Source organism: Equus caballus, chromosome 18 (assembly GCF_041296265.1).
Source record: "Equus caballus isolate H_3958 breed thoroughbred chromosome 18, TB-T2T, whole genome shotgun sequence".
Classification (NCBI taxonomy): Eukaryota; Metazoa; Chordata; class Mammalia; order Perissodactyla; family Equidae; genus Equus; species Equus caballus.
Window position 1 is genome coordinate 43,440,704 of NC_091701.1, and position 22,887 is coordinate 43,463,590.

General features: G+C 37.0%; 1 protein-coding gene across 5 annotated transcripts in view; it reads left to right on the forward strand.

The window, feature by feature from the left end:
• Window positions 1–22,887, forward strand: part of GCA (grancalcin) — a 43,968-nt gene that overhangs the window by 5,876 nt on the left and 15,205 nt on the right. For 2 of the 5 annotated variants that reach the window (XM_070241913.1, XM_023623029.2), the window contains 4 exons: window positions 17,536–17,709; window positions 20,375–20,444; window positions 21,324–21,367; window positions 21,658–21,805. In XM_070241913.1, the coding sequence (XP_070098014.1) occupies window positions 17,557–17,709; window positions 20,375–20,444; window positions 21,324–21,367; window positions 21,658–21,805 (415 nt within the window). In that variant the 5' untranslated portion in view covers window positions 17,536–17,556. Of the gene's footprint in view, window positions 1–12,721; window positions 12,985–13,058; window positions 13,222–17,535; window positions 17,710–20,374; window positions 20,445–21,323; window positions 21,368–21,657; window positions 21,806–22,887 lie in introns of those variants that run through there. The other 3 variants (XM_001494347.7, XM_070241912.1, XM_070241914.1) reach the window with 3 other exon arrangements.

Sequence of the window (22,887 nt, forward strand, 5' to 3'; positions counted from 1 at the left end):
AATGGCTACAACAGCTCCAAACATCAGTTCTTCTTCCAACTTCAGTTAAACCCAGGTTGTATGGGGATGGAGCATAGAGTTTCTCCCATTTGCCTCCTTCTAACAGTGAAGAAAAAAATATTCCGGGAGTTCCCCAGCAGAATTTCTTATATATCTCGTTGGCTGGAACTGGGTTGTGCCCACCTCCCCTAAAACAAAATGATACATTAAAAAAATCTGATTTCTAATAGTAAGGCACTAAATATATCATGAAAAGGACATTTGTTTACAGTATGAGAGCTGACCAGAAGGCAGAGCATCGCCTTGTTTGATCTCAGCTAGGAACATGCCCATCGGGTAACTCAAATTTTTCGCTGCTCTGCACATGTTCACCAATGACCCTGAAAGCACGAAAGCTAATGATTTTTGGGTAACAAATAAATATTTTGGCAAGTAGGTGAATAGTTTCCTTGTCTAACCAGGAGAATTTGGAAAACTGGATCGTGCTTTGTAGACATATTGCTGAATCATTCGTACTAATTCAGTTTAGCTAAAACTGTGATATTAATGAACATGTATTTTCAGCAATTTATTAAGAGCGATGTTATAGCTTGGAACATTCTTCTGCCAAATACGTTGACGTGGGCATTGTCAGGTATTTGCTCAGAACAAATAAAACCTATTATGCGTGATAGAGAATAAATATCTTCACGGCAATAGCACCTTGGACACTTCAGAATGTAAATCTCTAGCTTATATTTGGTAAAATTGGATAATGTATAAATTCAGCTAAAAGGTCACCTAATGTCTCTAAACTAGAGAGAAAATAACAAGTACAGGAAATCTGAATCTGAGTGACTGGAAGAATTTTTGTTTATCACATGCCTAGCTGTTACCTAGATGGTAGTTTTCCAACCTCTTGGTTTAGCAAAGAGAATGAGAGACAGACGGAGGTACCCCTATATCATTAAAAAACTCTTACTGGGGCCGGCCTGGTGGCACACCAGCTAAGTGCGCATGTTCTGCTTCGGTGGCCTGGGGTTTGCCAGTTTGGATCCCGGGTGCGGAAATGGCACTGCTTGGCAAGCCGTGCTGTGGTAGGTGTCCCACGTATAGAGTAGAGGAAGATGGGCATGGATGTTAGCTCAGGGCCAGTCCTCCTCGGCAAAAAGAGGAGGATTGGCAGCAGTTAGCTCGGGGCTAATCTTCCTCAAAAAAAAAAACCCAAAAACCAAAACCCAAAAAAACTCTTACTTATATTAATTAACTGTAGTTTCTTATACTTTTTGTCAACCGTGAAGAGGGAAGTTGGGAATATTATCAGGAAACTCAAGTTCCACACAAAAATAAGCTCCATTGCATAGCCACTTTTATTGCAAGTTTATCATACACTAGGTGACTAATATTCAATCTGTAGTATGAAGAAGCTTAGTGGTACCTTAGAGACTGATGGAGAGAGGCGACTAATATTCAATCTGTAGTATGAAGAAGCTTAGTGGTACCTTAGAGACTGATGGAGAGAGGCTCAATGGGTGAGGCTCTGGCTCCCCACTCTGCCCACTCCAAAGTGGATTGACTTTTATTGGCTTTACATTTTGAAGTTCCATATTTTTGGAAAAGTATTTGAAAACCTCTGTGCTGGGAGGTCAGAACATCATGTATAGTTCTTACAAAAATAAAAATATTGTATCAGAGCTTTCTTAGACTCTCTCATATTTATATATGCCCAACTAGGAGCAATATGAGTTCAGGCTGACCAGCTAATCTGGTCAATTTCTTATAGAACCAAATATTAGAAAAGTTGGGTGAGTTCTGGAACAAATACACCATATTGTTGAGGGAGAAAAAGGGACTTCAGTTCTATTATGCTGCTATTGTTATAAATGAAAGAATACATGAGTAAAATCAGCAAATGAATGAAATGATGATATACCAATTTATTGAGGCTGCAAATTATACCACATTTTATAAAGTAAAATTAAAGTAAATTTTAGAATTTAAATTTGTAATTAAATTTATAACTAAAATTAAATTTAATTTAAATTTTATAATATTTTTATTAAGATATTTCCTGATTATTCCTAAAAGAATTAATTTTTTCCTCCTCTGGATTCCTAATTAGAATGTGTGTGTATATGTGTATTGCATTTGCAGGCCTGTATGCATATTTGTGTCGAGGGTGTATAGATTTAGCAGCTCTAGGAGAGTTTGCATACTCCTTCCCAACCCTTAGAACTGGTACAAAACTTTAAAACTTATTTAGCATAGATGGTTTCATTTCATTGATTCTTTCTCCCTCCGATGCAGTAAAAACCTCAATAGGCACATACTGTACTATGTGGGAGATTTTTGAAAAATTGTAGAGTGGTCCAAATAACTGCTACAAATGATCTACTTAAAAATGCTTCAAAATGAAGGAGTTATGATTTTAACAGATAGATGAGTATAAATAAGGTTGCAAGCATGGACTAGGAGTGATATCTGATTTTAAGCATTTCAAAAATGTTATGTTTTTCAGGAACAGACTGCATATGTACGCATAAATGTGCTTCGTGTTGTTAATTAGGAATTAAGAATAATATTAACATTTAATAGTTATGGAACACCACAATGAACTATGGAGAAAACCTGAGCTTCCTCACAAAATGAATTCTGAAAGCTGACCCAGGTTCTCAGGTGGGGCCAAGCACTGCCTGTGGCTCATTCTGTTCCCTGAAACCTCAATGACACAGTGTCTCTGAGGAGCCGCAGACACAAAGCAGCCCAGGCCAGGTCCTAGACATTCAGCTGTGCCCAGGCCGTTCTCAGAAAGCTATGAAGTGGGGAAGTCTTCCCTTGCTTCCTCCTTAGGCTTCTCTGTACTGCTCCTTGCTGATGATGGTGTTGCCTCTGCTGCCACCTTGTGGGGTTTTCACTGTCAAATCTTAACTACATCAGAACTGACTTGGCTGGTATCACGGAAGTAAAATTGTAGCCATGTACAATTACAGATTTTTTGACAGGTAACAGAAAAGGGAGGTAATCCGTATTTCCTAATGGGAAGATAAAACCGTGACTATAATTTAGTATAAACTTAAAGTATTTTGTTTTATAAAAGCAGAGAACAACATATAGAGAACTAATTGATCTTCTGGTAGGAAATATCCCCAAAGAGGAACGGAGATTCCCAGAAGTTGCATTACATTACCCAACGTCACACTGTCAGCAGATCAACATGAAGTCAATTGTCAACTCTAAAATATTTATTGCACAGTTCCTTCAAGAGTTATCATAGACAATAATGTTTAGAACCAATTGCTTTAAAACGTAGGTTTTATTATTATTATGGTATGAAGAGGACAACAGATCAGGAGAAGATTACCACTGAAAAAAACAGTTTGTTACAGTTTGCAAGAGGAGGGGGCCCAGGACACCATGCAGAGCCACACAGGAAAGCACCGGGATCAGTGAGGGGGCAGAAGGAGCAAGAGGAAAGCATAGACAGGAGCCTTCATTTTGGTTTCCATGGGAAAGGCAAGGCAAGGTAGGGTCAGCAGGGTTAGATTTGGCAGGGTTAGAGTTGGAATAATTTCAGCAGGCTCTGGGGCATAGGGGCTGTCCCTAGTTGCCTCGTGTCCGCCCTGGGGAGATTAGTGCAGAGGAATACTGCCCCTTGGAGTGTAAGGGCCAGAGAGAGGAGCTAGTTCAGTCTGAGCTCTGGATTGGCCAGTTTGCCTATGAACGGCACACCTCCTGAGGAGTCATTTGCTATCTCTAAGAACTGGCTAGTCCTGGGAGGGGCAGTCTCTCCCCAGTCAGCAAGGCCCCAGATGCCAGAGCATCAAGAATGCAGAAAATAAGAAAATGTAGTTAATATACCAATTAATATATTCTTTTGAAATCAGAGAGTATATGTGAATGAATGAAATCAGTAGAGTTAATAAAGAGAAATTATTCTAACTCTGATATTGGTATTAATTTATTATCTGCAAAATATCATTAGCTGATAGATAGTTTTCTATATGAATGTTTCCCAAATATCAGGAGGAAATATTGATCTAAATATAAATAAAATTAATCTAAATATTTGCTGTTTTTTCCTTGTTGTAAAACTATATTATAGGGTAATAAGCTTGAAGATATACGTTTTGCTTAGTTAATACTGCAAGGTTGAGATCATAATCATTTAATTTTTCTAATTTTTACTGAAAAAGCTATATTTTAGGTGCATACTTTTCCAATAGAAATCAGTTCTGTTTCCTTCTAAACAGTTTTTGCTTTATGTGCATATTTATTTAAAATAATGTACAGAAAGACATTTTATACAGGAATTTTAATTTAAATAAATATTTGATCTTTTTTATGCATATACCTAGATATTTGCTCTCTATGTCCCCACCCACCCCTTTTTCGTACTTTCTCTTCATTTAATTCTTGTTTTCTGATATCACTAACTACTATCTTGACAATTAATGAGCAAACTGTGGCCTAAAGATTCTGTTGCCAGTTTTCATCCTCCTTTCTCCCTCGCTCCCTTCTCCTGGGCTGGTTGCCATAGTGCCTCTTGTAAGGGGTGGCTCAAGTCCATACTGGAATCATGGTGGCTGAACTAAAACCTAAGTTCCCTCTCATTCTCTCTCCCTCTTGTACATATCCTAGTTGCTTGATCAAGTATTTGTATTTAATTAAAGAGAGATTCACCATTCAATATAATTATTCTATAAATATTTACTTTATATAATTTATCTGGATTTTTGTCTTACAGAAGAATTACATAGGTTGAGTCTCTAATTGAAGAGTTAAATTTTGGCAGGATCATAAGTATAAGTTGTGGAATTTCTTTTTCTTCACTGTCTTTGATATTTTCCACTTGCCTCTGAAGATCGTGCTCCACCCTCCTCTACACTGAACTGTTTCCTGGGAGGCTGACCTTTAGGGACTGCATCCATGAACTCCCTTTTCCTATGGCTTCTGATTGGGATCAGTCAATGGAAGCCCTGGCAGGAGATCAGAGGCAGGGAAGAGAATGCGATTGTAGTATTGGTTCCCTCAGCTCCTTTCCATCCAGTTCATCATGCATCCTTTTACTAAAGGTCAAATGGCCCTCTCCATACAGCTACTTTCTCTGGGTCTTAATAATGGCTTCCTCGCCTTGCTCCTCAGCCTTAAAGTGGTAACGGATCCTCACTGTCGCTTGCACTGAGATGCTATACCATCGCTTAATGGTGTCTCTTAACTATGTCAACACCTTTGTAAATAGTGACTTTATTACAATTCTTCAGTTACTGTGTTTGAGTGTGCCATCTGCTTTTTTGGTGGTTATGACAGCAATTGAATTTTATGGCTAAAGGCCAAAAAGCAAGGCAAATATCCAAGGTAGGCAAAGTTGAGCAGATCTTGGATGGTGCATTAACTGGGCTTGTTACACCCACCTGGGTTACTCCTGGCACCATCACTGATCATGGTTCCTCATCTGTGTTAACATATGTCATAATTCCTACCCTCAGGAATCTTACAAGGAGAATACCAAATTTTTTTCTTTTTACTTTATTCCAATTTCTAATTTGGGATAACTCATGCAATAAAGTGCTTTATAGCTTAATTCTTAGATTTTAAGCAATTTAAAAAGCTTTAAGCATGGAACTTCATTCATTCATTTGTTCAAAACTATAGGAGCACTGTGGGTTGTCATTTTCCAAACATGAAAATTAATCAGGTCATGTTTTATTTTAAAAATATTTTGTAATTGTTTTGATCTGTGTCTACATCCACAATGCAATTTATTACTATCTTAGTTTCCTCTTAAATGCAATTCATGATACTTATTTCACAAGATTGTTGTGAAGATCAAATGTGATAATCTTCAAAATAGCTGTAAAAAGCATCATGTACTATATAAATAAATAAATTGTATTTTTTTAGTTTGACATTAATTAGGGAGTGGGGTGTTGTGTATCTTCACACATACACAAAATACCTAAGGATTAGCTTGGAGATGGGATGATCTCGCTTTTAGCCAGTCTATAATCTATTTAAGAATTAGGCCACTTTTATGTTTTTGATTAAAGCATTTTTAGTTTTTTGTAACATGATCACTTTAACTTAACTTACATTATACATAATCAAGTTACTTAGCAAAGGAATAAACACCAACAAAAAAAGTATTCAATCAACATTATTTCCTTTATATCTTTCCAGAAAGTCAGTTTTGTGAGTGTATGATCCCATGTTATCAATATGAAGTCTAATTGATATTCACAAGCATGAAACCTGCATTTAAGATTTAAGATAGGTATTTTTCCAACATTGCCTGAGTAACAGATTACTTTATTGAGGCCATTAATCATAGTGTTGTTGCTTTTACTGAGCATTAGTTGTGGACACATTGTAGTCAACATTATATACATGCATTTCTAAAGAAGTTTGCATTGAATCCAAATTACTTAATAAGGCTTCAAAATTCAAGTGAAGATGTATATATTCAGAAACTATATCATTTGTCACCACTCTGAAGAGTCCTGTTGACACTTTTCATATATGCATTACTGTTTATTAAATTGCTTTAGAGTTTGTGCTTCTGCCAAAAGAGTACTTAATATTACCAGACTTAGAAACAGAAAACTGTGTTGTTGAAAGCTTAGCTGAATAAGGTCACTTTGTCATGTGGCTAGTCTCAGTAATAAATGGTAAATAATATTTATTTTTGTCTCATTTAGGAAGCTTATTATTTCTCTCTGTGCTCACTAGTGGGCAGTAACCCTTAGGCAGTTGCTGAAAGAAACAGTTTTGAACTTATAATGAAATTACTACTGGATGGCTTCATTTTATACTGTCATATTTTTTATGCTTTATGCAAATAACAAATATAGAACCTTCACTGTTCCATATTAAAAACACAATGAATAATTCTGGAGAAAATATTTTAATTATTGCATGTATATCAATTAAAACTATGGCATGAAATCTATGTGAGTACATTTCAGTATGAAATAGATAAATAAATACTAGGGTGGATCCAAGGTGACAACACAACAGTAGACATTATGACTAAGTGTCCCTTTTTTCTCACCTTTCAGACTTTGTGTGCTGTAGACTGAACTGTGTCCCCCTAAAATTCATTTGTTAAAGCCCTAATCTCTAGTGCGATGGTATTTAGAGATGGGGTCATTGGATAGAAATTAGGTTTAGATGAGGTTATGAAGGTATGACCCACATGATGGGATTAGTGCCCTTCTAAGAAGAGACATCAGAGATCTTGCTTCCTCTGTCTGCCCACACTTCCGGAGGAAAGGCCATGTGTGGACACAGCAAGAAGGCAGCCATCTGTAACCCAAGGAGGGAGTTCTCACCAGACACTGACCCTGGACCCTGCTGGCGTCTTAATCTTGTACTTTCAGTCTCCCAAACTGTGAGGAATAAATTCCTGTTGTGTAAGCCATCCAGTCTATGGTATTTTGTTATGGCAGCATGAGCTGACTCGGACACTGTTTATGTAGTTTCTCAAGCTACATGGATTTAAATGTTGCCAGAATCATTTGCTTATATAATAAGCCACAACTTTAATCCACTAGGTCATAAAGCTATTTCTATTATTCATTAATTGTTATGGACAATGATGTCAAAGAGGCACTAATTTCTGGGGCCCTTCTCACTGTCATCACCAGCATGAGCAATTAATTTTCATTTTAGGGCTATATTGGACGAGCACCTCCCACCTCCCACTAAGTTCTTCACTACTTCTCAACAGTTGCTGCATATGTCCCAAGGGGAGAATCAAGGTTCATTAAGATGCAGATGCTGAGTGGTTGGTAGGCACCCTGGCTAGCTAAGCTGTTCACTCCAGCCAGCCTCTTGGATCAACAACCTACTTAACATTTGAGACTCATAGGCTTCTCAGATCTTACATGCCCAATATTGATTTCTGATTTGCTCATTTCAAACAGCTCTTCCTCCAGTCTCCACCACTGGCAAAGATAAACAAAGCTGGACTCTAGTTAAAGTGGTAAGGATGATTTTAATTGATATACTATTAATAACAGGGAAAAGAGTCCGCTGTGAACTGAATTCAACTTTGATTTGTACAGAGGTGACTGGGCTTTTTAAAGGGAGAATAAGGGAATAGGGAAGGAGCAAGTGGGGCTCTGTGGAGTCAGGGAAGTGAAAAATTACAAAAAACAGGAAGATGTGTCGATACTAGTCCATGTGAAACCCATCTGGGTTTGCTAACTGGTGCTAAGTGAAGTTAGGCTCCTACATGCCACAGAGACTGGGGGACAGGGGCCTACCTTCAGGTGTCGGTTGGGACAAACAGTAAATTCTTTGGCAGCCTTGAGTTTTCTCAGGTAGGCACTTTAAGGAGGGCTAGGGTCATCCTAGGGATGCAGTCTTGAGCTGTCAGAAACTATGTCAGTGTTTGTTCAAGTCTTTATAGGCCAGGATTAAGGCCTAGTCCAGAGGAGGTCTCAGAAGAACCTGGCTTGAGTTTGGTCAAGGAGAAAATCTTTGTCATCATGTCATTAATGGGCAAATCCAAAACATCAGTGAATCCTGAGGGTAATACCTTAAAAATAGAAAATAATCTCACCACTGCTCACCATCTCAACTGCTACACTCTGGTAAGTCACCAGCATCTCTAAAGTACCAACAGATTGCTCACAGATCTCCTTGCTTCTACGCTAACCTCCTTCAGTCTATCATCAACACAGCTGAAAGAGTGATCCTTTAAAAATTAAGTCATATCATGTCCCACTATGGCTCCACACCCTTCAGTGGCTCCTTATCTCATCAAGAGTATAACGGAAAGTCCTTATAATGGCCTGTAAAGGCCCACATAATCTGCCCCAATGGCCCTGCTCTGTAACCACTCTTACGACTTTCCCGCTTGCGCAGTCCACACCAGACTCATTCCTCTTTGCTGTTCTTTAAACAGGTCAGCAGCCTTCTGCCTTAGGACCATAGCTCGAGTTCTACCTGGAATAGTCTTCCTACAGATAACTACATATCCAACTTGTTCACGTCCTTTAAGTCTTTGCTCAAATCTCACCTACTTAATGAGGCTACTTTGAGCCTCCCATTTAGTACTGCAACCTACTCTGTCACCTCCCTCCCCCTGCTTCCGTTTTCCTTTTGTTCCATAGCATTTATCATCTTCTAACATACTATATGTTTTATTATCTTTACTTGTTGTCTTTTCTCTCTGCTAGAATGTAAGCTCCAGAAAGACAAGGACATCCCTCCCCCGTTGGTGTATTTTTTTCCATCTAAACTAGTCCTACATTATAGGTGCTCCATAAATATTTGTTGAATAAATGAATTACCCTTTGTCAGTGAGATTTCTTAGTGATATATAGTATATAAGTGATTTCTATGAGAGCGAGAGGCTCTGGCTCTGGAACTGAAGTTTGCTGAGGAGCAGTAAGATTTTTACTCTTGTCTCTCGTGTTCCTCTCTCCCCACCCCCACCTCCATTCATATAGAGGGAAAGAGAAAATGAGGTCTACAGACAGGAAAGGGAAGCATAATCAATTCGGTGTTTAGGAAAATGTACTGGTCAATTGAATATCTAAATTTATGATAAGACCAAAGGCCTCCAAGATTCAGAAGAAATACCATAAGTGGACATAATCATGAAAGCTTTATGGTCACCAGAAAGCATGTGTCCTGTGTAAGGAAAGTAATTAGATTGGCTAATCTTAGTCAAAATCATGCATTTTCTTGTCTGTTCCTCTAGTGATTGGTGTGCCATTTTTCTACTTCTTAAACTTTCTCCTCTTATAGTGTAAATAATTTTTATTATATTTTGAAATATATTTGACTGTGGTTGGGGGTGGGGAAGGAAGGGAAAATGCATTGTTTAAGAGACCACATTCTGCAGCCAAACCGCCTGGACTCTAATCTCAATTTGGCTACTAACTATGCAACTATGGATAAGTGACATCTAACTCCCTACTTTTTGCATTTGTAAAATGGAGATAATAATAGCACATACCAGACAAAGTTGTTTTGAGGAATAACACCTCACAACATACGGTACCTGTTACATAGAATTCACCGTATAAACAGCTATTTTTATGGAATTATGGAGTATTTTCTGAAAAGAAAAATGTATAATTAAAAATTTTTTTATGTATTACATTTTCATAAAATGATATTGTTCATGCAATACTAACTGAATTATGGAGGCACATTTTCATTACTATTACTAAAAAAAACCCTCTTCATAGGCTCATTTGAGTTTTTAATTTCCTATACTAGAAAATTTATAATTTGAAATACAAGGTTTAGAGAGAGAGAAATGCTGCAGACTGTGGTATTGAAAGTTTTTTCTGTATCTCTTATAGTAGTGTACAGGAGGTAAAACAATTTCCCTTTACCCTTCTGAGTTCTTGGCTGAGATCCCTATAATAAAAGACAGATTAACAACAGGAAAAAACCCAGAAGTTTGTTAACATGTGTTGTCGTGTATATGGGGGAGACATCCAGGGAAAAATGAGTAACTCTCAGAGGTGGCTTTGAACTCCAGCTTAAATACCATGTTCAGCTAAAGAGAAAAAAAAAGAAAGAAAGGTGTGGGGTAGACTAGCTTTGGGGAGGTTACCTGGAAAACAGGGTAAACAACTGAAAGGTTTGTTAGACAGATTTAAGTCCCTGCCTTCTCCATTAATAAGAGTCTACAGTTGTCTCAGAGTATTAATCTTTGTCCTTCCTGGCAGAGAGAGGAACAGGGACACTTTTGTAGATATAGTCTTGCTTTTAGGCAAATAGAGAGGGAGCAGAGAGGTTTTCTTGTTTCTGTTTCTCAGTTACCTGAAGTTCAAAATAATCTTCATGCCAAAGTGACAAATTTTGGGGTGGCATATTCTGCTGCCCTTCAATACAAACTTCCCTGGGTGGCTCTTTCTCTCAGAAAGAGATACATTGCTAAGAACTGTGAAGGATCTGGTATTTTATCCTACTTGCATGCTGATAAGTAGCCTGCCACAGTTTCATAGAAGGCAGGAGATTCATCCATCAGAGACAAAGGACTTTATTATTCAAGACACAACAGGTAGCATGAGCTTCAGGCTCTCATAGATTCCTCTTGTTCTGAAGTCCCACAGAGGGAAATGGAGCCTCTAGGCAGGTGCTGTACAAGCAGTAGGTTTGTATCAGAAGGAGGAACTCTGAGCTTATGAAAGTCCTGCTAGCAAACCTACCCAAACTTTGCCCTGGAGGGAGAGATTATTTTTGTTATCCTGCAACAAATATTCTCTCTGCCCTTGAGGGAAATACTATCTCTATCTTTGAAACTATCTGTGTAGAAATGCAAAAGACCCATGGAGACTTGATTCCCAATATACACAAATGCAATGCATCAGTAAGGCTATTATGAATAGAAGCACAAAAATTCTGACCAGAGGTTTAGACTAGTACTGTAAATGTAAAACTCTCAATCCTCTCTGAGTATGTTTTTGAATATGTAGTTAGTCAATTAGAATAAAACTTTGCAACAATTTGTTTTGTTTTGTACTGCTTTATCCCTTGGTGCTTTAATGAGTCAGACACTCCTTTCTCTTATCAAGTAGGCTTTACTGTCACCATTCATCTATTCATTTATGCCAATAATTTAACCCTATTGGCTGAAGTATTTCTTATCATGTTAGAGGAACTAATGCATACTTTCTCAAGAGTGGCTTGTACGTTAGCAATCTTCCTTTCTCTCCGCCTCTGCCTGATAAAATTAGGTTTCACAAAGTTCAACATGTTCCTCCTCTGTAATGTAGCTGAGCAGTAGTTATTCAGCTTTGCAAGGTTGATTTCCTCTGCAAATAGGTAAACACTTTCCCCCACATCTTTATTTGTAAGAAACATTTTAATGGTTGTCTTATTCTTCAGCGACAACTCAAAATAATATGATCCTGGTCTCTTTAAGCTCTTACCCTTTGGTTTGTGTGTGTGTTTGTGTCCTGTCTTTTTAAAGCTGAAGTTACAAAGTGCATTTGAGTTCTAGAGAAAAGCAGAACTACTTACTCAATCACTATTACTTAATAAATCAAAATAATTGAGCATTTAACTTTTCATCCAGTGATAAAACCGACCTGTTCCTCTCAGTAGATATAATCAGGAGGCACAATTTAAGAGTTTGCCCAAAGGTTGAATCATTGGCAGGGTTGCCAGATAATATACAGGACTTCCTGGATATTATTAGTGTATAAATAGACAATAATTTTTTAGTAAATCCGTGTCTACTGCTATATTTGAGACATTCTTATATTTTTAAAAAAATCATTGTTTATTTAAAATGACATTTAACTGGACATCCTGTACTTTTATTTGCTAAATCTGGCTACTCTAGACACCATTTATCTATCAAACAAATTGCAAATAACCTTTTGGTAAAATTTAGCGTCTAGTGGGTTTTATTTGGCTTAGAAAGTCCCCTTGGGGCAGAGGTCAAGGTTTCAAAGTTTTGATGATGTGACATCAACGCCATGCAAAAATAAAAGTGACTAACTCTGCAACTTTTAAATTTATACATGTGTATTTGGAAGTTCAGCTCAGAAGAGCAGAGGAGTAGGTTAAAAGAAGTCATGGACCAGGCAGTGTCAGGTTTCTAAACAGAGCAAAGAAACTTTACAGCGGAGAGCCTTTCCAAAGGGGCTGGAAGTTACCGCGGCAAAGGCTTTTTCGCGGTTGTGAAGAGAGAGCGCGAGACCTGACCGAGCCAATAGGAGCCGAGGAGGAAGGGGATGGGTACGTAAAGCCAATCAGAGACCAGATGGGTGGGACTATGCTCTGGGAAGGGGTGGCCTACAGCAGTGTGGGCGGTGAAGAGTGAGACTCAGCCAATCGGAACCGAGTAGGGCGGGGCTGAGCTCCAGGAGGGGGCGGTCTCGGGGAAGCGAAAAGTGTGGTAAGCGTGCTTTCAGCCTCACCTGCAAAAGCACCTGTTCCGGCGCCGTTCTTCCGCAGGGCGGACGCGGTCTCGAAGGGGCACGGGGAACGCTCGCGCGGCTCGTCATGGCCTACCCGGGATACGGAGGAGGGGTGAGTCCAGGCTGCTTCGCCGCGGCCTCCGCCCCCTCGGGGTGTGGCGCCCTTGCAGGCGGTGCCAACGTGCCAGTCCGCCCTCGGTCCCTGCTTCCTTCGCTGGCCTCTGGTACCCGGCGGTGCCGGCGCTCCGCTCGGTGCTAGTGCACGGGCCGGGCCGGGCCCAGCGGGGAGCCGCAGGTATTCCGGTCCCTGAGGGCCCTTTCGGCGCGTCCGTGGCCAGCCAAGGATGTGGTGTGTTTTTAAACATTTCTTTCCTGGAATGGAGAACCACGCACTCTTCTTGTTCCAGTAATCTTTTGCGGTCCACCTCCTCCCCCCTCAGTTTTGCGAGACGTCCTCTTTCGGAATTTTCTGACCACTTCTTGTTTTTTGTCCTTTCAGTTACTTATGAATAAGTTAAGATATGCTAAATGTCTTCTAATCCTTGTTGTTCTACCAAGGACAATCTGTTCTTGTAGAGTTTTGGGGTGATGGGGTGGGGAGGGTTACTCTTTCTTACATAACTGTTTATCTTCATCATCTTTGAGAGTTGAAAGTTGTCACTAGTATCCTGATGGCTTGCTTTTTCTTCTTAGAAAAGAGCCCACACCTTCAGTACTTATGTCATGATCTCCAAAGTGGGGTGAGCACATTTTGTTCACAAAATGAGCGTGCGGGCTGATCCACTGGGGGTGTGGGTAAAAAATAACGTATTTTCTATTTTTATTTCTATTTATTTATATCTAGAAAGAGAAATTGAGCTTTACTAATATATAATATAGAACTTAACACTGTCATTTGGCAGTGGTCTTCAAAGAGTTACTCAGACCCCTGGGAATACTTGGGAATTTTTTTTTTAAGAGAATGAGTTTCCAGACCCTCAACTTCCTCACGTACTCGCTCCTGGTCCTAAAATTGTTTGCTTGAAAACTTGCCAGAGTTCCCCCTGGGGTCTTGCACTTTACAATTTCTACCCCTCATCAGTCCTTAAACTTAATGGGGAAGTAATAAGGATAAATCCCCCTTCAAAGATTAGTCAAGGTGGCATAACCCATGGGGGTTTTAAAATTTCCGTGTCTTCTACATATTTTCATTAGGGTGAAGCTTGCTGTTAGATACGTAGTATTTTTATAACTATTGTGTGTTCTGAAGTCATAAAGATGATAGAGGGGGTGGTGAGAGTAGTAAGTTTTCATTCGAAGAATTTGGTACTACCTTACCCCTGCTTTTGTTAAAGAGTGCATGTATTTGATGGAGAGTCCTACTCTGCAAAGTAAAGACAAGACCTGTATGTGTTTTGAACATTTAAATACCCTTTTCCATTTGCTTAAACATAGCAGCTCTTTCAGCTGTTCTCACACTCATCATTAGTAGCTGGAAGGAAAAGTACCCTCGAATAGCTGAAGCATGTAGATTAGTGAGACTGATTCTTTTAAATGTAATGGAAATATTTAGAGATGCATTGGATAAAATTTACAAATAAAACATATGATTTCTTTACTCAGAGTATATTAATGAGATACTTAAAACTGTTTTATAAATCATATTACTTATAGTCAATCTGCCTCTTATTAATGTTTCCTATATTCTTTTAACAAAATATAAAATATGTTAGCTGCTAGACCTATTTGTTTTGATAGTATACTTTTATCTAATTAAGTGCATGATTCATCTCATTAGAAAATTCATTTCTGATAAATTTTGTCTTCTTTAACAATTGTTTATCAAAATTGTAATATATATATTTTTTACTTATTGTGTACTAATACAAATTATAACTCAATCTCAAGAGATTTTTTTCTCTGTTTCTCATTATGGCCACAGGAAATAAAACAAAATTTAAAATTTCAACTTATATAAATAGTTTTATTTTAGGTAAGTATGACAGGGATCAGTATTTTCAAACATGAAAATACATTTTAAGCATAAAACACGGATTAGATATTCATGGAAGTAATAGAATAAAAAATGAATTCAAAGAGTAAAAGGAAAAATGTAAAATTTCTAAATGTTGCAGAAAAGCCTTTTCATGCCTTTTTTAAAATGGATGGGAGCAGGTATCAGATCATTATAGTGTGTAGATAACAGAGGATACTTTCCAAAGAGTGATGCAAAATTTTATTTGTAAATCTTGAGATTTGTAATTATGTTGGGTATTGCATTTTTTTATAACTATTCAAACTTAAGATAAAAACTTTATATGTCAACATAAACTGTGAGGAAAGGTATATAATTTAAGAAAATTTTTTAGGGATAGGGAAGCAAAATGTTTGAAGAACCCTCGTGTAGGTGTTGGTGGTATCCTGAGGGAGGAGGTGGAGTTCTATACGTTGGCCTCTCACTTGTCTCCTGTCGGCCTATGGTGACTTATTACAGTTTATGTGTTCAGAGTTCTCTGGGGTTACAGATTATATGATCTAGTTTTAACTAACCATCACAAAATGGACAAGTAGTTTGAAAATTTCTGGGAAGAAACTAGAGATCAAAGATAATAATAAAGATTCAAAAATGTGCAAAATAGCATGAAAATGACATCATTGATACTTTTAAGTCCAAGCTTTTCTTTAGTCACATTATTAGGTAATAAAAATGATGATGTAATGATGAGTTTTAACTCATTTTAAACTATCAAGAAGACAATCTGAAATATGAATTTATAGAAACTATTTTTAGAGGTTAACCTTGTTGGCCAGAGGCCCCAGTTCCCCTTCACATCGGCCCTTCTACATGAGTCTTGGGCTTCTTCATGCTGGCTGTGTTCTAAGAGAGAGAAACAGAAGCTGCCAGTCCTCTTAAAGTCTTAAGCCTGGAACGGACATGGTGCAATTTCTACCATATTCCACCTGATGAAGCTAAAGCAGGCCCAGCCCAGATTCGAGGGAGTGGAGAAATAGTCTTTCCCTTTGCATGGGAGAAGTGGCAAAGAATCTGCAACCATCTTTAATCTGACCACTACTAGGCTCTCACATTTTTGGATTTGGGGGAGGTTAATGCTGGAAGTCAGGAAGAAAAGGTAGAAAGAAGGTTATTCCTAAGAACAGATTCTTCGTATAATACAGCTTGCCTGACTTTGGTTAAAACAAGTGTGTTGAACCCTCAAGGCACAAATGGCGATGCCACAGTAGAGCGTCCATACCCTGTCATTTGATACTACTTCAATATTAGCTTTTCACTAATATGCTTATATAAAAAGTTTTTCAGTTTGTTTTCTTATGTGAAGGTAAGGTGGCAAGAATCTTCAATAAGCCTTAAATTCTTGGATCTGTCTGTGGCCTTGATTACTCTCTGTGGCCTTGGAGGCCTTGGAACCAAAGTCTACCTCTTTGTTATTGCTACATGCTCTCAGAGCAAAAGCTGCGTTGGGGGTTTTGCTAATCTGGGTTTAGATTTGTCCTCTAAACAAAGGTTTTGACCACCCTCTTGAGCCCATTTCCTGGTGCTCCAGTATTCCTCCATACCTTTGCCCTTACCTGCTCCAAAGGCTCCTGCCTTTCCTCCTACCCTCCCTAATACTTTGAATTCTTTTCTCTTTTTGCCTTCTGGCAATTTCTGCTCATCCTTCAAGGATGCGGGTCAGGATGATTTTTGTTCAGATTGGAATAATGAACTTTCTAACATTCTTGATACTTTTTCCTCTTCCTGACTCATAAAAATACTGAGTAAAATGCCTTTCTAAGGTATTAAAAATGTATACCAAAAGTGAAAAGAAGAGAGAAACCAGAACTCTAGGAGGAACAAACAATATGTAGCCTCTGGGGTCAGACTGTCTGTATTTGAATCATCATTTGCTTTTTACTCGTTATTTGACCTTAACCAATTCAGGAAACTTCTTAAAGTTTCAGGTCCTCAGCTGCTAAAAGGCCATAATACTTTTACCTCATAGAGTTGTTGGAAAATCAAATTATATCATAGATGGAAAGTACTCAGAACAGTACCTGGGATATGAAAAGCTCTCAATAAATAGTAGCTTTGTGTTTTTGTTGGTATTCTTGTGTTTGTTATTCTTAATAGTTTTTAAGAGGACTGTTGTTGGAATTATCACTTTATTGATCTGTTCATTGGGGTCTTGCTTTTTTAAGAATATTTTCTGGTAGCGAGAGTGTTTCAGCCCTATGCAGCTTCCCATGATTAGGTCACAATTGCATTGTGTTTACCATGTATTCTTCAAAGTATGTGTCTTGAGATTTACTTCTACTTGGTTTTACTATAGGTGAAATTTTCTTGTATTTTTTACTTTTGGTTTATTTCAGTGATGATGATGGTAAACACTTTTTAAAATTGTGCCTCATGTTCATCTGTTAGACTAAGTTCTGAGAGGCCAGAGACTTCTTTTTTCTTTAAAGTTCTTTTAATGCTGGATAACATGTTAATGGACTGAATTATGTCCTAATGGAGGATGTCTACCATTTTGTAGCTAACAGCTTTTGTGATAGTGAATCTGGAAGCTTTCGGTAACACTATTCTTGCTTCTCAAAGGCCTTCTCATAAATATTTTCTTTTAAAGTAACTTTAGTGGAAGATAGGTAATATTTGTATTAATAACTTTCTCCTTTTTCACTCTTATAGTTTGGAAATTTTAGTGGTCAGATGCCAGGAATGCAGATGCAAATGGGACAGCCAGTGCCAGGAACAGGGCCAAACATGCTCCCTGGTGGATATTCTGGGTACCCAGCATATTCAGACAGTTATTCCTCAGCGGGAGACCCCATGTGGACTTACTTCACTGCTGTTGCTGGACAGGTGAGATGCTAAGTGGATTGCACAAAGACCAGTTTACAAAATGATTGCTATTTAAAAGAAATGTGAACTCTTTTCCTTAATATATCATTTTAAATGTATATGAAATTTGTGTTTTAAACTAGACTGCTTTTCTTCCTGAGATCAGAGATGAGGGTAGTCATAGTTATTTCATTTTTAAAAGTCTGTTGGTACAATGCTTGACACAAACTAAAAGAGGAAACAGGGTGATGCATGGAGACTAAGCCAGAGAGGATTTGAACACAGATCTGCCTGTAAATCTCCTTACAGAAGCTGGGCCAGAGTATCAGAAAGGAGACTTGTAAGTTGTGAGTGGTTCTGGGAGAGTCTTGATGGTAAAGCAGATCAGGAAAAGGTAAAGAAGACAGGCCAGAATGGAGGTCTAGACTAATGAGCAGAGACAGACATTCAGACTTAAGCCCTAGTCACAGTCCATATCTTCTTTTATACTGGTCAAGAAAAATATATTGAATAGTTAGAATTTTGTAGAACTGTGATAACATTTTTCCTGCATTATTCATTCACTTAAGTGTTTACTAGATCTCATATGCTTTACTAGAAATAGAGGATATTTTCTTAACATACTTTTCAACTTTGCTTTCTCTATAAACTTTGTTCTTCCTATACAAAAGAACCTATATACTCTTCAAGGTTCCTTCTTCTGTGTCTCTGGAAATATAGAATTTAGAGAAAGGTCCTCTGTGCACTAAGCAGACTTCTGTGTGAAGTGTTACAGAGGAAGCTCATACTTGAACAGAAATTATCACCAGACCACATTGAATTAATTTCCCCTCCTTTAATTGGGTTGGGCTAGATTTTTAGTAAATTCAAATTTCTCTTTTCTAGAAAGTTTTAAGTTTGAGCTTGTTGTTTTCACAATGCATTATTTTGATAAATGAGAAAAAATTGATGAGCCTTAGTAATTCTCATTAATTTTGTCCTCAGATAGAACACCATTTTCCTACTTGAGAAAAGTTAAAGGAAAAAATAATTTGTAACCATGTTATCTTTGGTGTACTAGAAGGTGGAAGATGTTTTTTAAGTTAAAAAACAGAAAAATCATTTTCTACCTTTGTTTCTATTCTTCTGTTTTAATTATTTGTAAAGGATTGCCTTTTAAAATTTACTTTCTGATAATTGACAACGACCAGGCATTTCTGTCTTCATTTCACTGAGATATTATTGACAGTGGCAGCTGTGAACTTCATTCATTGGGGTTTTTTTTGTTTTTTTACCTGAAAATTTCTTCTTAGGTCATGTTAGAAGTGTATAATTTTTAGTCTTGAAATATAATAATGATTTGATATAATAGGGAAGTAGGTAATTGTTGATTAAATAAAAATTCCTTCTAAAGTCTTTATCATTGGAGGAGAAATTTCTAACCCAGCTCCCAATCTAAAAATATGGCTAATTTTTTTAAAGTATGATTTTCTAACTACAGAATTTAAAATTTTGTAAGCAAATTTCCAAAAATATGCATGACAGAGAAAAGGGCACTAAGCTACTTTGTGTAGGAAATACTACATGGATGGTCCATTAAGAAGAATGCTTCTCAGTATTTTTTAATTCCTGTGTTAGAACTGCTGGAATTTTTGTTATAAGGAGTTCCTTGCTAAAGATCCATAGACCATGAATGTTTATAATACTTCTTAGAAGTAGTTTGTAAAAGTTTTTTTTGTTTCTTAGGTCTCTTACAAAGTACCTTTTTTGGGGGGCAAGTGAGGAAGATTGACCCTGGGCCAACAACTGTTGCCAGTCTTCCTCTTTTTGCTTGAGGGATATTCGCCCTGAGCTGACATCTGTGCCAGTCTTCCTCTATTTTGTACGTGGGACACTGCCACAGCATGGCTCGATGAGTGGTGTGTAGGTCTCCCTAGGATCTGAACCTGTGAACCCCAGGCCACCAAAGCAGAGTGCACGAACTTAACCACTACACCACTGGGCCAGCCTCACAAAGTACATATTTTAAATTTGCTTCCTTGATCCTTTCTCAGAGCTCTTGTTTTGCATTTGTGACAATGTATGTGATACTTCCAGGTAAATTACTCTGTATTTTTTTAGAAAATAGAATGAGGTACTGAATCATAATGAGAATATTCAACCTGTTTTGCTTCTCTTGTGATTTCTTGTTTGCGTTAAAAACTTTTATTTTCCATAAGTTCAAATAAGAATGTTTGGTCAGTAATCAGAAGAATAGCAACGAAATGTAGGAGGACTCTAAAATTTTGCTGGGGGTAATGGTGGTGGTCAAAAAAATATTTGTCCTTCCACTTAAAGTTTCACTATCCTGTAGAAATAATCTGCCCCAAAAGGGGCACAAGGGGAAAGTTTTTGAGACTTTTCAGAACACATTTGAAGCATTTTTCTAACTATTTTAAGTAGAAGTACAATGATTCTCACAAGATATTATTTTGAGCTATTATAGGACAGAGTGATTATGCTATTTTTCAGAAGCAGAGAAAATAAATTATATTTGAAATGCTTAAAAAATTAGTAGAATGTAATTTGTGAAAAAATTGTTCATGTTGTATGATGTTCTTTGCTGTTAATATTTCTGTAATTATATAGTTGATAATAGAATAATGTTTTGAAGAATGCATATTTATATAACTGCGCGGTAAATCAGTCTATAATTATTTTTTAACAGGATGGTGAAGTGGATGCTGAAGAACTCCAGAAATGTTTGACACAGTCTGGAATCACTGGAACTTATTCTCGTGAGATCTCCCCCACCCCATTAAAATTGGAATAGGAATTAATTTTCAGACTTTTTTGTCCCTGTACTTAAAATATTTAAAAAAAAATTTTTATCACAGATATATATACGCGTAGTTGAAAAAGTCACATAATTCTCCAAAGCTTGTAATGAAAATAACTATTCATTGTCCATTTCTATCTCTCCAATGTTAACCACTCATATTTATTTCTTCTTCCTTTCTTTTCCCTTCCCCCAAGGAAAAACAGTTGCTTCTGTCCAGAAGCTCATTTTTTTCTTGCTTGGTCGATTGCCATACACTACCAGATGATTTATCTATATCCAGTCTCATCCTTCTATAGTTTGTTCATTGTAAACTAATGCTCTGAAATGGACATTTTAGAATTGCCCCTCTGCTCCTGAAAATCCTTCAGTGACTTCAGTTAGGGTGGCATTCAAGACTTTCATGATCTGGTCTTCATCTGCCTTTCTGATGTCATCCTATGCCACTGCTTCACATAAATCCCAAGCTTGAACTAAATCTCTAACTCTTTCAAGTTTTGTAATCACAGTATATGCCAAACTTCTACTTAAACCCAACTTGTCATTTATGTTAGGAAGACCAGAGCTGTTTTCCCCATGACAATAATTTTCACTTATTTTATAATTGCTTATTTAATTACCTAAATCCCTGTGCTAGATGTGAATAGTTTGAGGGTAGTAATTTTTACTTTAGCTTTTTCTTTTTTACTATGGATGCCTAACATTTCATCAAAGTTTGTTGATGGAGTAATTGTGTGTTTTTGGCAATTTTTAAATATTTCGAAAATAGAAATTATCATAATTTTACATAAATAAAATTGGGCAAGACACCAATTGGAATAATAAATATGTTTTATAGCCTTCAGTTTGGAAACCTGCAGAATTATGATTGCCATGTTGGATGTATCCTTGAATAAAAATAGAAAATACTAGAATATAGAATAATTGCTTCTGAATATTAAGGCAATTGTTGGTTATAAATGACCATAGTAAGTCAGAGAGTTTAAAAATACTTTGTAAGATCCTGTTTAAATTCATGCTTTTCCTTCTTTTACACAGAAATCTATTCATATGCTAAATTTGACTAACTCTTACGAAAGCATCCTAACAATTTTTTAGTCAGTATGTTGGAGTTTGGGGTCAGATGAATTCTCTTTGGTATCAGAATTTATTTTTCTTAATAAAACTATCAGAGAGATTACACAGGAAAGATGGGATTTAATGAATTCAAAGAACTTTGGGCAGCTCTTAATGCCTGGAAGCAAAACTTCATAACTATTGATCAAGATCAGAGTGGCACAGTAGAGCATCATGAATTGAATCAAGCTATTGCTGCTATGGGTAAGAATATTAACATTCTTTAGAATCTGTCCAGGTTGTCTTTGTTCTTAGATCAGATGAATCTTAATTGTTGCAATTTGCTAGGTGATAAAGAGAGAGATTATTTGATCCGCAGTTACCTAGTTTGATTTCAGGGTTGTAGATAAATTTTGACTTTAGACCTTTAACAAAACCATTTATCTATGACTTTTTCAAAAGATGGTCATTCATGCATTCTGGTTGATAAAATAATTTCTGAATTTTCTCTGTTGAGTATATTAAATTTATTCCTCTAATTGTTAGTACTCACTTAGCATTTACGTTGTGTTCTTTGCTGACTTGGTAAGATCTTTAATTTGACAACAAAGGCTTATCTCAGTCAATTACAGGTCTCCATATCGTAGTCTAGCTTTTCAGCAGTAAAAACCATGTTTTTTGTTTTTCTTCTTTTTCTTGTGTAGTATAGAACACACACTAGAGATAAAAATATCCCAAAATGGGAAGTCTGCATTTTAGAATATGTTAAAAGAATGTAACTTTTTAATCAAATCTCTGGTAAGCTAAGATTCTCAGTCTACTTTCTTTCAAAAAGTGCTAATATGCAGTGGTATTTAATTTGCTTAGAGTTAATGCAGTTGTAAGTAGTCCTTTTAATTGTGTTTACCCTTGTCATTTTAATTTATACTCATTTCTAAACAAAATACATTTGTAAGAAAATTAACTTTTTGAAGTTAAAATCTGAACCCAATGCAAATTATCTCAAATTCTAATTTAAAGAAGTGACAACCAGTGATTTGTTTTATAAGTGGATATTTTAATTTAACAGATGGTGATTTTAGGGACAATCCTGGCCGTATAAAGAGGCTTAATACCCAGTGGTTTAAACTTGGTCTTTAATTCAGCATAACGTTAGAAAATTAATATAACCTTTTGCAAAATGGAAAGCCACCAAAGAGTTCACATAGGCAGTCGAGGGTAACAAAGAGGTATTCTGGATTATTCAAATTTAAGATCTTCAGATATGTTTAAAATTATTCATATTATTTTGCTTAGAATGCTATGGGAAATCTTAAGAATTTTATCAGTACCACATCCAGATCATA